Raw genomic sequence first — 13,690 nt, 5'->3', positions numbered from 1 at the left:
TTTTAGTTTGACTCATAATTAATAAAAATTAAATAATTTGGGGTTTGTGACTAATTACAAACCCTGTTATTCAATCAAGTTGATTACGACTAATCTCTCAACCTCCAGAACAAACTATTCAAAAAATCGGTTGGTCTAACAGTGTATCAAACTGCTAACTCTTACTGGGAATATATTTGATCAACAACGTGGAGTAGTAAAATTAAAAGGAAGCTCTACAATTTTCTGTTTAGCTCTAATTATTATGTGCTTAGATTTAATTAGTAGGCTAGGAACTGATTCAGGAAAACATAGGCGCATATTGTTACATTCGAGTCAGTGCAGTGCTCACAGCAGCAAATACTGCCATTACTAACCTCGGATCCTCAAATCATTCTTCATCCAAAATAAATATTCATTAAGCACCAACCATGTGCCAAGCACTGGTATGATCTCTTATTCTTTTCCAAAGGAAATCTCCGAAATGAATTAAACTCAGTTGTAATTGTCCAAAAGATTTTTTCAAGGTTACAAAAATTAAGGTTTTTTGGAGTTCCCGCTGTGGCACAGTGGGTTAAGAGTCCAACTGCAGCAGCTCGGGTGGCTGAGGAGGCGCAGGTTTGATTCCCAGCCAGGTGCAGTGCACTAAAGGGTCCGGCGTTGCCACGGGGGAGTGGGGGGCGCCTCGGATTTGATCCCTGGCCCAGGAACTTCCATATGCCATTGGCGTAGCCATAAAAAAAATTTTTTTAAGGTTTTTTTAAATAGAAAAATATAATTTTGCTATTTCACAACCCCCTTCCCTCTTCTTAGAGTGTGTGTGATCATCAAATCTTACCCCTTTCTATTTTTAGGTGCCCCCCTACTGACCCCAATTTACCCTTTCCCTGTCAATCATGTTACCAAAACTCTGACCCAGGTTTAGGTCAACTCAGGCTCAGGTTCCTAAACTTCTCCCTATTTATCTGCATTTCCATTTTTAATTGAAAAACATGGAGGCAGGGCTAGATAAAGTGGGGAGGCCCAGAAGCCTTGCCATCAACAGCTTCAGTGTGGGTGTTGGGGCACCTCTCCGGCTTCACTCCATTCAAGGTCAATTTGAGCTACATGTGATCGAGTGTATTTATTTCGTGCTATTTATGAGGGAGCAGACACTGCCGAGGCTCCATATCAGGCATCCAGAAAGGATTTTACATTGTGTTCTCTCATTTAATCCTCACCCCCACTTTCCAGACGAAAAACCCGAGGTTCCGATTAATTTGCCCAAGATCGACAGCCAGCCAGTGGTTCAAAGGGGGCTGAGACATGACTTCTGGCTTTTCCCACGGGCCTCCTAGCCTAAGCCACCTGGAATCTGACACTAGAATTACAGAACTGTCCTATTAGCATATCTAACATCTGCACAGTGCTTTGACTTTTCCATGGGATTAAACCCTTGGCCTCTTTAATCCTCACAGAAACTTCACGAGGGGAGTAGTTTTTTGCGACCCCCAGAAGGATTAAGTAACTCATCTAAGATCACACAGCAAGTCAGAGGCAGAACCCAGGCCTTCCAAGTGCTGGCGCAGGCTATCTCCTGCACTGCCGTGATGGCTGGAGTTACTCTCAGAGCCACGCCCGCCCCTTCTGTAAGTCAGAAGCTTCGGATCCTACCTTCTAGAGGCGGCACGGTGTTGAGAACACAGTAGGTGCTAGCTCCGCAGAATACACTTTGGGAAACGCTCTAAGGAAACAGAAAATAAAATGTAAAACTAATCTTTGAAAAAGATAAACACTGGCTCTTCTGTGATATTCCTGCCAAAGATGCAAAACCTAAATCTAATCATGAGAAAACATGAAACAAATCCAAATTGAGGGACATTCCACAAAATGACTGGCCTGTCATCTTGGAGAGCGTCAAGGTCATGGAAGCCAGAAAGGATTCCATGGAGAACGGTTCTGGGTGAACGGAGGTCGGGGAGACCACCCAGGGGGACCCAGGGCCCCCGCCGGGCTCCCTGATACAAGGTCACCACTGGGGAAACTGGCACAACGGGAAGAGCTCTGAGGATTCCACGGCAGAAAGGTCCGGGTGCTCATTTCCTGATTTTCATTCTGTATCGTGGTGATGGAGGAGAACATTCTGGTTTATAAGAAACACATAATAAGGTATTTGAGGATGGTGAAACTGCTGGCAACTTACTCTTACGAAGTTCAAGGGGAAAAAAAGTCCTTTGTGCTACACTTGCAATTTTCCTGCAGGTTTAAGAGTGCTTCAAAACTTAAAATACCCATGTGTGAAGAAAGATATATGCTGGTGAACCTGTATTACCGGGGAGCTGTTGTTTTTTTTAACAAGGAGCATATGTGCTGTACATACATGTGTTACTAGGAAGAACCAGAGCCATTTGATTCAGCAGCGCCATCAATACTCAATGACATTATTAACCACTTCCCAACAGTTAAGCCTCATACCCAACTCTTTCGAAAGACTCTACAGAGAGCCAACTAGCAGCATGGTGGGGGAGGAAGCCAGGAAGAAGGTGGAAGACCAGGTCTCTGCTCTCAGGCTGCTTCACGGAGATCAAATCAAAGGTTTCAAATAAGAACCTGTGTACAGGAGTTCCTGTCATGGTGCAGCGGAAACAAACAAATCCAACTAGGAACCATGAGGTTCGATCCCTGGCCTTGCTCAGTGGGTTAAGGATACAGCATAGATGGAGACGGGGCTTGGATCTGGCATGGCTGTGGCGTAGCCGGTGGCTACAGCTCTGATTAGACCCCCAGCCTGGGAACCCCCATATGCCGCAGGTGTGGCCCCAAAAAGACAAAAAAAAAAACCTATGTGCAGGAAGTTCCGCTGTGGCACAGCGGTTAAGGATCCTCCACTGTCTCTGCAGGGGTGCCGATTTGATCCCCAGTCCAGTGCAGTGGGTTAAGGATCTGGAGTTCCTACAGCTGTGGTGAAGGTCGCAGCTGCAGTTTGGAGTTGATTGCTGGCCCAGGAACTTCCAGATGCCTCAGGTATGGACAAAAAATAACAATAAAAATAAAAACCTGTGTATACAATGGTAACTTTATGGGGGGGGGGGCAATGCAGAAGTTCCCGGGCCAGGGATTGAACCCGTGCCACAACAGTGACCCAAGCCACAGCAGTGACAATGCCACATCTTTAACCATTAGGCCGCCAAGGAACTCCCACAATGGTAACTTTAAAAAAAGAGAAAAAATTTCCTTGAGTCTCGCAGCCCATTACTTTCGGTTCTTTTTTGTTCAGTTACAGTATTAAATGAATTTTTACATTACTCCTCCAGCACGATATTCACACACTTAGAAAACTGAAGGTAACTCCCAAGTTCAACCATCACCCTCAATATTTTATACTGAAAATATAGAGAGCGCAGTATGCTCGCGTAGTAACTATCCTCGGGAAAGTAATTTAACCCCTCTCTCAGCTCAGCCAACAAAGGACAGACGCTACCCCTCTCTCTGTGCTGGGCTGCTGGGAGAACTGGATGGAGTAATGCCCAAAATACTGCTTTCGTCTCCAAAGTACCAGTCAAACAGAAATCGCTGCTGTCGCCATGTTAATAAGGACAACCTTTAACAATGGCGACATTTCTGAGAATAAACTGATGACGGCCTGGATTTTCTTTGTGCCACTCAACTTGCTTCCATGAATTTTTAATTTTCCTCTCCTCTCATGGATCTAAATCCATGATCAGGGTTTCCCCAGAGACTGTATCTTTCCCGCAGGTAGACTCCGAGCTACCAGGTCAACCATCTGCTCCTACGTATATATATTTCCTTCTTGTTTCTGGAAACTTTTGGTCCCGGGACGTTTATAGTCCTCCTCCCACTTGGCCGAATGGGTAGCGCTAATTACTAACTCAGCAACCTGGGCCTGAGCATCCTCCCCAGGAACTCTGGACCATCCTCAGAATTCCCGCTCCTTTGGAAAAATTCGTTTCTTGGCCTGACTACAAGTGTGGAATTCTAGATTTGGGGTAACATCTGCCAGAGTCACCGGCAACAGCCTTCTCACCACAGCCATGCAACATCTCATCTTAATGTGGTTTCAAACTGAAACTTGAAATTCTACGATGTTAAAAAGAAGGTGTTACGTTCAAGTCTTAACATTTTCTGGCTTCCAATTACCAAAACGAGATAGCTTAGCTTTACCTCTGAGCCAGACATCTGAACAATGGTCTTATCAAAAGTTTCAACAACCAGTAATGCACAGAGAGACACACTCACAAACGGCTTCACAAAAAAGGTCTTTTAAGTCCTTCGAAGTTTGAGGATAGTTGTACAGCAGAGATTATCACAACCCTGTAAGTCAACTATATTTCACAATAAAACCTTAAAAAAGGGGGAAAAAGCTCAATGATAAAATATACTAAATAACAATAAGTGAAAAAATTAAATGTTGAAAACAATTAAAGTTACAGAAATACCATGAACCAACCATGATTTCTCAATAGCACTAGCATCACAAATGAAGTCTAAATAGTTCATTTAACCAAGAAAGAAACTCACTCACAGAAGTTGAGAGTGAAATCAAATTCTCATCCTATCCTCAAAAGCACCAGGTTCTCAGAGCAACACCAGCAAAAGCACATGGGCAACAGCTGCCTGGTATCAACCCCCAGGGGCCAGACTGAGCTTGGGTCCCCTGAGACCATGTCTAAAAGCCAGACTGGCTGTGGGGTGGAGGGACAGGCGCGAGTCTGGAGAGCTGGGCCCGGTGCTCCACTCCCTGCAGACAGGCCTGGGGCGCTCGGCTGACCTGTCCACGGGACAAGCCCCACAGTGGGCAAAAAGCACAGCTCTCACATCAGATCTGGGTTCAAGCCTTCCTGCTGGCCTCCCTGCTGACTCCTAGGTCTGACTCAGACCTCTCACCCCTCGGGAGCCTCCACCAACCGGGGTGGGCGGCCCTCCTGGTGCATCTGAAGAGCCCGTGCCTCCCTCCCCCAGGGCACGTCCCTGCTCCTCGCAATGCCTTCCATGAGGGCCTTTTACGATATTCCAGGAGCACCTCACCCATGCCAGACACCATGAACAAGACAGACAAAGGGCCCATGCTCAGGGGCACGTGCCAGCGGGAAGGTGGGTGCTGGGTGGGATGAATGCTGCGAGGGGAACACGCAGAAGGCGCCCCGTGTGAAAAATCAGGGAGGGGAAGCTGTTTCTGGAGGTCGCCCATGCAGGGAGCACAGGGACGACTTGATTCAGAGGGAAGGGACCAGGATTCTCAGCACCGAGGCTGAGGGTCTCTGGGCTTGGCTGCTTCATCATCCAGGGAGATCTGTAAGGTTCTGACGCCCAGGCTGCAATCCTGACCATTTAGGCCAGAATATACAGGGCTGGAACCCAGCCATCAGTATCTTCTAAAGGCCCCCAGGTGACCCCAAATGCACCCATGGATGGGATCCACCACAATACACAGCTGTGTGACTCTGGCAACTCTCCGACTCTCTTCTCTCACGAGTGAAACAGGAGGCTGACCGAAGCATCGCACCTCCGACCAGAGGGTGCAGGTGGCTCACTGGAGGGTCGTTCAGGCTCCGACACACAGACATGAGCGGTACCATGGTCACACCTGGAGGATCAGGAACTAGACGATCTAGAAGATTGGGGATTAGATCTTTCTTTTTTCTTTTCTTTTTTCTTTTTTTTTTTTTTTTATCTTTTTAGGGCCACACCCGCAGCATATGGAGGTTCCCAGGCTAGGGTTAGAATCAAGCTGGAGCTGCCAGCCTACCCCACAGCCACAGCCACTCCAGATCCGAGCGTCATCTGAGACCTACACCGCAGCTCATGGCAACGCCAGACCCTTAACCCACTGAGTGAGGCCAGGGATCGAACCTATGTCCTCCTGGATACTAGGCAGATTTGTTTCTGCTGAGCCACAACGGGAACTCCAGGAATTAGTGTCTTAAAAAGATCCCCCTGGTCCCAGCATTCCTGATTGCACAACTCCACAAACTCCTAAGAGACTGAGAACGTCCCTCTGTCTGTTACCACAAGCTAGGAGACAGGGCTCCACCAGGACGCACAGGCAAACAAAGTTAAAGAAGCTACTGGGATGGTTACTCAATTGAGTGTTCAGTGTCTGCTGGCAGTGCCCAAGAGAGGCCACAGAAGCTCTTCAAAAGACATTCCCTGCCTTCAAAAAGCACATTTAATTGGAGACAACACTAAAAAAAAATAATAATAATAATGAAGAAATAATACACGATTTACTAAAGGCTGAAGCAAGGTGACAGCAGTCCAGGAACTCAGTAACTATCTGTACCGAGGCCGAACTCTTTGGTGGCACAGAAAATGTTTTACTCATTCTGTCTCCCTTCAGAGAACCGAGGTCAGGGTGCTACACACAGCCACAACTGCTTTACCTGTCTAAAAAATATATATAGTTTTGGGTGATGGAATAAATGAAACCAAACGCTATATAATGAGAAGTGATTACAGGCTTTTGCGTAGAGAAGCTGCAGGATGAAAACTGTATTTACAGTTCTTTGAAATAAGGACCGACAATGTTTAAGTCTCCACAGAGTCCCCTTAAAGCGAAGTGAGGACCCACACAGCTTATTAAAACACAGACGGAGAGAGGCCACATCGAATGCCATAAACCAGTTACATCAATTAGAAGTGATACATTTAAAAGATTGTGAAAGAGTTTTAAACTGATGATATAATTCGCTGATCATTACACATAACACGACTTATAAATAATCAACATAACGGCAGAGGCCGACATTCTCGGCACCTTCACTAACTCACCAGTTTTGCCTAGCCTTCTAGGCATCGTGCCTAGTTAGGGAGGCTAACTCTTAGAACAAACTGTATCATGGCTCAAATACCATAAATATTTACTTCTTGCTCGTGTAAAGTCCAAAACAGTAGATCAGTAGGCAGCTCTCCTCCGAGCAGCGGCTCTGGCCCCAGATCTCCTTCCATCCTAGGGAGGAGCCGCCCCAGGTCACTGGGCTCTCCTGCACCAGCCAGCAGAGGGAAAGGGCACGGATGCCGTGCCTGGAGGGCTCTACCAGCCAGGCCTGGAAGTGGCACATTTCTCTGCTCTCCCTCCATTGGCTAGAATACGGCCACGAAGCCACCCCTAATTGCAAGGGAGGTTGGGAAATGCAGTCTGGCTACCTGCCCAAGAGGAGGAGACAGGTTTCGTGACCAGCTAGCAGTCTCAGCCACAACGCCATTTGTAACTGGTGTTTTGCTTTTGTTTTAATTACAGAAGAGTCATTCCTTTCAGAAATGTCTTCTGTTAACCTGCAACCTCCACCTTTAATCCCGAAGGCTGTTTAACATCTAAACCCGACCCAGCAGTTCTTCTTCTCTGATAACTATTTTTCTAACATCTCAGAATAAGACTCTATCAAGGGCATCCTTGAAGGGATGTCTGACTTTGTCGGTGCTTGATCCTTAATGCCTGGCACATAACACAAGTTCAAATATTTGTTGAATTCATGGACGAATGTCATTCCCCCAAGTCCATGGAAAGGAAAAGCAGTGGTCCCAGCTCTTGCCCTGTTGAGGGTGTGTCTACTAAAGAGCAGCGGTTTTTTGAAGGACTCCCTCCCCCTCTCCTGAGGCCACCCCGAGTTGCTACCCATCCCCTAGTCCCTGAACCACCCGGCAAGGAGACAATAACCACTTTCAACCAGGGAGGAGAACTACGGGCGTGAAAATACTCTGCAGGATCCCGGCACCACAGAGCCAGGGCCACCCTGCGTGGTGAGAGGACAGGCCCACTCAGCAAAAAAAGACCACAGGATCCAGCAGGGACCAGGCTCTGGAGGCCTCGTGAAACCGGGCTTCTGACCCCCCGAGGCTGGAAGGCCAGCTCGCACCCTAAACACAAGCCACAAACGGTTAGTGGGGGGACTTACACGGAGGAGTAGGAAGGTATTTGTGCTCACGTATTATCTCTTTTGGAGCAGTTTAAAATATACAAGAGGAGTTCCCATCGTGGCGCAGTGGTTAACGAATCCGACTAGGAACCATGAGGTTGCGGGTTCGATCCCTGCCCTTGCTCAGTGGGTTATGGATCCGGCATCGCCATGAGCTGTGGTGTAGGTCACAGACGCGGCTCGGATCCCACATTGCTGTGGCTCTGGCGTAGGCTGGCAGTTACAGCTCCGATTCGACCCCTAGCCTGGGAACCTCCATATGCCGCGGGAACGGCCCAAGAAATGACAAAAAGACAAAAAATAAATACATACATACATACACACATACACACATAAATGAAATATACTACAAGTGCCACTCTAAGAACCCTCACAACTCTCCCATGGGAAAGAGACAAACTTAAAGCATGAACTCAGGTTAAAAGGACAAACGACTGGAGTTCCCGTCATGGCGCAGTGGTTAACGAATCCGACAAGGAACCATGAGGTTGCGGGTTTGATCCCCTGGCTTTGCTCAGTGGGTTAAGGATCCGGCGCTGCCGTGAGCTGTGGTGTAGGTCTCAGACAGGGCTCGGATCTGGCGTTGCTGTGGCTATGGTGTAGGCCAGTGGCTACAGCTCCGATTCGACCCCTAGACCAAAAAAAAAAAAAAAAAAAGGACAAACGACTGCGTGAGCCGACTTCCTCCTAGTAGGGCCACACAACCGGAGGCGGAAGGCTAACCTTGAAGGGAATGGGGGCCCGGACCACTCTAGGCTCTCAAATGGAGTTCGATACCGAGAATCGGGTTCAAAAGCAAACAAGCTGCTAAGACAGACCACAGAACTGCTGCAGGTCTAAGGAGCTCACCCCGGAACTAATACTACAATATATCAAGCCTGACTGATAACCTGAGAAATCACATTAATTGATTCGTTACTATCAGGGATTCATGTAAAGCGTGAAGTGATTTCAGAATAAAAAAAAAAAAAAAAAACTTCTCTCTAGATAGGAATCACAGTGTCATTAGAATTTTCATAAATTTAATTTAGCTAGGACGTCAGTATACTTGGTATTCTGAAATAATCAAGGAGCACTTATTAAATGTCATTTGTATAAATAGATTCTAGTAGGACATATGCAGGAAAAAACTAGGAAATTTAATATTACACTGTTTTAGTAGCACTTATCATCACTAGTACTAAGGATAACTTTTTTAACTCCTCAAAAATGGCTGTAAAACTTCAGCCCAATAAGTTAGGCATTCTAGTTGATGTTACGTGCATGTAACAGGCATTTTCATATGTGAAATCGGCAGCAGAGCCGACCCATCATGTCCATTCCGGAAAAGGAGAGCCCACGGCAGGGCCTAGACTCTTGCCCGGGGCCACCGGCCAGGAATGAGCAGAGGGGGAAGCGAGGCGGGTCGCCCTACCTGACCCCAGGAGTTCCTGCCTTCCACAGAACACAGGCTCCCTCCCTATGACCGCAGCCACGCTCCCCCACAAGGAACCACGGCAAACGTCTGGGCAGAAGAAGTTCACCAGCTGCTCTGACAGGAAAGCTAAAGCACAGGGAGGCCCTGAGGACCAGGCCGGAACACCTGCCCGGCCACGCTGGGCGCTCACAGCTTAAGGGAAGGGCAAGAGCCCGACCACCGCACAGGCACAGGCCTGGATGTTGATCTGGTGGGAGGATTTTCCTGCTCCTAAACCTTTCTTGGTCCACGAACCACAGGCCACCCATCACCCACCATTACATGCTACTGCCCCCCAAACTAAAAGCTCACCACAACATCACTGTTCCTCCGAGCCAAGCAATGAGGCATCAGCCAAGAAATGGCAGCCAGGCTCCCCCGAATGGAACTGGGCTGTGGGCCTCACCCAAGCCCGGTCCAGCCACAGCCGGGAAGGAAGCCGAGCCACACGCTGGGGCCAAGAGCGATCTGTCCCCGCACAAAGGCTCACGTCCGTCACTGTGGAGGGCTCTCCCAGCCGCACTCCTGGCTTGATTGCTGTTTAAGGCTCACAGTTCTAATAGGCTTAATTATCAGGTTGCCAAGCTCAGAAAAGATCAGAAGCAACAGATCAGATGGGAAAAGGACAGCTAGAGATGGACAGATAAGGAAAAGCAAGAGTGACGAGGGACAGCAAGGACAGATTTTTAGGAAACAATAAAAACTGGATACGAGGACTTGAAAGGTGTCGCATTTGGGGTCACGTATCACAAAAGCAAAGAGTCTACTCCAAAGGTCCTACAAATATCACAGTATTAAATAAAGCCCAGCTCAGGAACTCAGGTGCAACATAATGAACCCAGGTTATGACGCAAATGTACGTGTCGGTCCGTGTGTTCCACCGACCAGGGCGGAAAGCAGCAGAGTTAATGCCTTTGGTTTGCAAGTCACTTTGCAGTCCACAAAATATTTCCACAGGAATTGCCTCATCTGATCCTCAGCAACATCCTAAGGCAGGCAGGGCAGACAGCTCCCCTGGCCAAGAATCTGCCGACACAGAGCTCAGTTTTAGCAAAAGGCGGAAGGGTTGATCAATGGCAATTACAACACAGTCTTTAGCATCGAATAGGAGAGAACATCTCAAGAGGGACCTACGTTAAGGGGGCCACGTCAAGGTCCCTCGTGTACAGCGCACATCACCTCCTGGGTGACATTCTCAAAGCAGTGGCCTGGGCGAGCCTTGTGTTTCATCTTCTCATGATGCTTTGGGGTATGTATGGGTTCATTAAGGAGGGTGAATGAAAAAAAAAGTTTATCTCCCCCAAAAACATCCATCAGGGGATGAAGAGAGGGCAGAGAAGGCTTCCTGAGAAGGGCCGCTGACACGATGTACCTAAACCTTCACCTGAAACTTCACCTCCAAAGCTTCCCAGCCGCCAACTGCAGGGCCTCTTTTGGAACAACTGCCCCGTGGCTTCCAGGCCATCAGCTCGCCCTACGTGCTGGGCACACGCCTTGGTGGATGGTCACCGTTCCCACCCCGAGGTTAACACACTCTGTATGACCTCCTCCCCTTGTGTGCGCACAGGCCCTCGTGACTGACTTCTCACAACAGGACACGGCACCAGGGCATCACCTCCCTGACAGGCGCCACACACCGTGCCTCCGGTCTCGCTGGCAGACGCTCCTTTGCTGGTTCTGATGAAGCAAGCGCCGTGCAGGAGAGGCCCGCGTGGCAGGGAAGAGCGTGAGCTTGGAAGAGCATCCTTACCCAACTGGGCCTTCAATGGAGACCCCGGCCCTGGCCAATACCTGGACTGTACGCTTGTGGGGCCCTGATGCAGCAGACCTAGCAAAGCCCTGCCTGAGCTCCTGACCCACGGGACCAGATAATAAACGCGTCCTTTTCTAAACCACTCCGTTTGTGGTCATTCGTTCCAGCAGCAAAGAGCACGGACACACCCATCAGAGCCCAGTGATGTCTTTTCTCAACGTGGACTTGAGCCACCACTTCGTTGCACTTACCAGCACCAACATTCAGCACCAGCCTCCTTGCAAGAATCACCTTCTCCCTCGTGACCTCTTTCTCATCCTCTCACCTCGCTCTCAAGCTGACAAAACCAGGACCTTTTTCTACCCAAATTCACAGCTCTACGAATGAGAGCCGCCTCACAACCCTCCGCACTGAAGGGTCCCCGCCTTGACGTCCTTCTTGCTCCACTCACTCCCTCTCCAACCACTGATCCTCTCCCCTGCAGTGACACTTCAAGGGAAGCAGTCACCACATTTCTGACCTCAAGGCCCACTCTTCTCCCGCAATGATTTCACTCACCACCGCGACTTCCGCTCCTAATTCCCTATTTTATCTGATTCACTCTTTCAACCAACAGGCACTATCCTGGGCACAGGGATGTAGCAATGAGCAGGACAAAGTCTCTACTTTCATGCACAACTCTACCAGAGGCTCCAGTGCCCCAGATCTACTCACCACCCTTCTCTCCCCGCCCTGTGCCAAGGAGGTGGACCTCTATGGAGCCCATCACCAGGGCTCCCGTGCCCTCTGAAAGGTCAATGGAGAAGAAAAAACAGGGTGATATGAATGATTCCCTCAGAGTTCCCGCTGTGGCTCAGTAGGTTAAGAACCCGACTAGTATCCACGAGGACGTGGGTTCGATCCTTGACCTCGCTGAGTGGGTTAAGAACCCAGCGTTGCTGTGAGCTGTGGTGCAGGTCACAGATGTGGCTCAGCTCCTACAGTGCTGTGACTGTGGCGTACGTAGGCCGGCGGCTACAGCTCCAATTCAACCCCTAGCCTGGGAACCTTCACATGCCGCGGGTGTGGCCCTACAAAGACAAAGAGGATGCCTCCCCTCATCTCTGACCCACATTTCCAGAGTCACACTGTGGGCACACATACCAAGAGCACCCCTGGAACAGAACCGATACGTCTATCTCCAGTGTCCCCAAAACAGATCCCTCTTGTACTCTTGGCTAATGGCCTGACTCAACTGCAGCTGTTGGGGTTCAAGGCTAGAAGCCATCTTCAACCATTCTCATCCCTCAAAGGTCCAAGGTCAGCAGCCACAAAACTGTCTCTCTCACACATGCACATATACCTCAGTTGCACCAGCTCCTTTTTCTAACCCACTGCCACAGACTTTCTTGCCAGGAGCTATTTTCTCCCAACTTCAATGTTTCCTCTTTGCTCAAGCGTCCATTCAGCCAACCACCATTTACTAAGCCCTTCGCAGGTGCCAAGGACTCAAGCCCCTGCCCTGAAGATGTACGTCTACCTGGAGGAGAACGAGAAGTAAACAGGCAACTTCAACCCAAGTACAACGTGCTGTGAGCAGGAAGACCATACGTGCCCTGAGTGCTGCCAGGGACGGGCACAGGACCCAATCTGGAGAGGGGCACGGTCAGGAAGGCTTCTCCAGCGAGAAACCCGGAGGACAGGGACGAGCAGCAAAACAGAGCACACGTGCGAGTGCGTATGCCTCTGCTTTCACGGCAAGTGCAACTTCCAAGCCACAGCAGTGACAACGTGCAAGGCCTAAAACCAAGAGAAAGCTGGGTGCCCTGGGACAGTCAGAAGCTCAAAGAACTGAACATGGCTGGAGAGAGGGGAGAAGGCCGGGGAGGAAGCAGGTGGCCCTCACTGGCACCTTCACAGAGAACTGGCTCTACCCAATCATCCCATTCCTCCGCCTTTTTTTTTTTTTTTTTTTTTCGGTTTTTTTGTCTTTTTAGGGCTGCACCTGCAGCATATGGAGGTTCCAACACTAGGGGTCGAATCGGAGCTGTTGCCACTGGCCTATGCCACAGCTCACGGCAATAAAAAACAATAAAACAAAAAGAACAAACTAAAAGCCTCTCTGGAACAGCGAGAATAAAAGGCAGGCGCCTCTGACTGTCCAAGCACCTACATCCTGACCCTGCCCACCTTTCCAGGCTCATTGCCCACCTGCACCAGGAACCCCAGCCTCCTCCCAGCACCTGGCTCCGCCTGGGCTCCATCTTCTCTGCTCGGAATGTCTCCACCACACACCACGTGTGCCAGGGCAAGTTCTAGCTCTTTCCAGAAGTCCTCCCAGCTCCTCCTAGTGCCTGACTCCAGCATTCAACAGGACCTGCCTGGACGCAGTTACATCCACAGCTGCTCCCCTGCAGGCTGCAAGCTTCTGGAGTGTTCTGAACGAAAGTGAATCCTAATTTCAAAGACTAGGAAAAATGCTCAAGAAAATATTCAATTCAGCAGCATTGCACTCCTAAGAAAACAACCAGAGAAGGTCATGAACAAATAATTATTTTTGAATTCTATAAATACCATCCATCAAAAGCCTGGATTTCTGTATGTTTCCAG

The 13,690-nt window shown here is 49.1% G+C and overlaps 1 protein-coding gene across 28 annotated transcripts in view; it reads right to left on the bottom strand.

Moving 5' to 3' along the window:
- CAMTA1 (calmodulin binding transcription activator 1) overlaps nucleotides 1-13,690 on the bottom strand; it is an 866,060-nt gene that overhangs the window by 835,268 nt on the left and 17,102 nt on the right. For 12 of the 28 annotated variants that reach the window (XM_021097502.1, XM_021097506.1, XM_021097508.1 and 9 more), the window contains exons 1-2: nucleotides 6,841-8,042; nucleotides 1,633-1,702 (exon numbers count right to left, since the gene is read on the bottom strand). The exons of 2 other annotated variants lie outside the window; for them this stretch is intronic. In XM_021097502.1, the coding sequence (XP_020953161.1) occupies nucleotides 1,633-1,702; nucleotides 6,841-7,056 (286 nt within the window). In that variant the 5' untranslated portion in view covers nucleotides 7,057-8,042. Of the gene's footprint in view, nucleotides 1-1,632; nucleotides 1,703-6,747; nucleotides 8,044-13,690 lie in introns of those variants that run through there. 14 more of the 28 variants (XR_002345413.1, XM_021097504.1, XM_021097529.1 and 11 more) reach the window with 6 other exon arrangements.

Source organism: Sus scrofa, chromosome 6, assembly GCF_000003025.6.
Source record: "Sus scrofa isolate TJ Tabasco breed Duroc chromosome 6, Sscrofa11.1, whole genome shotgun sequence".
Lineage (NCBI taxonomy): Eukaryota > Metazoa > Chordata > Mammalia > Artiodactyla > Suidae > Sus > Sus scrofa.
This window is presented reverse-complemented; position numbering and strand designations above follow the sequence as displayed.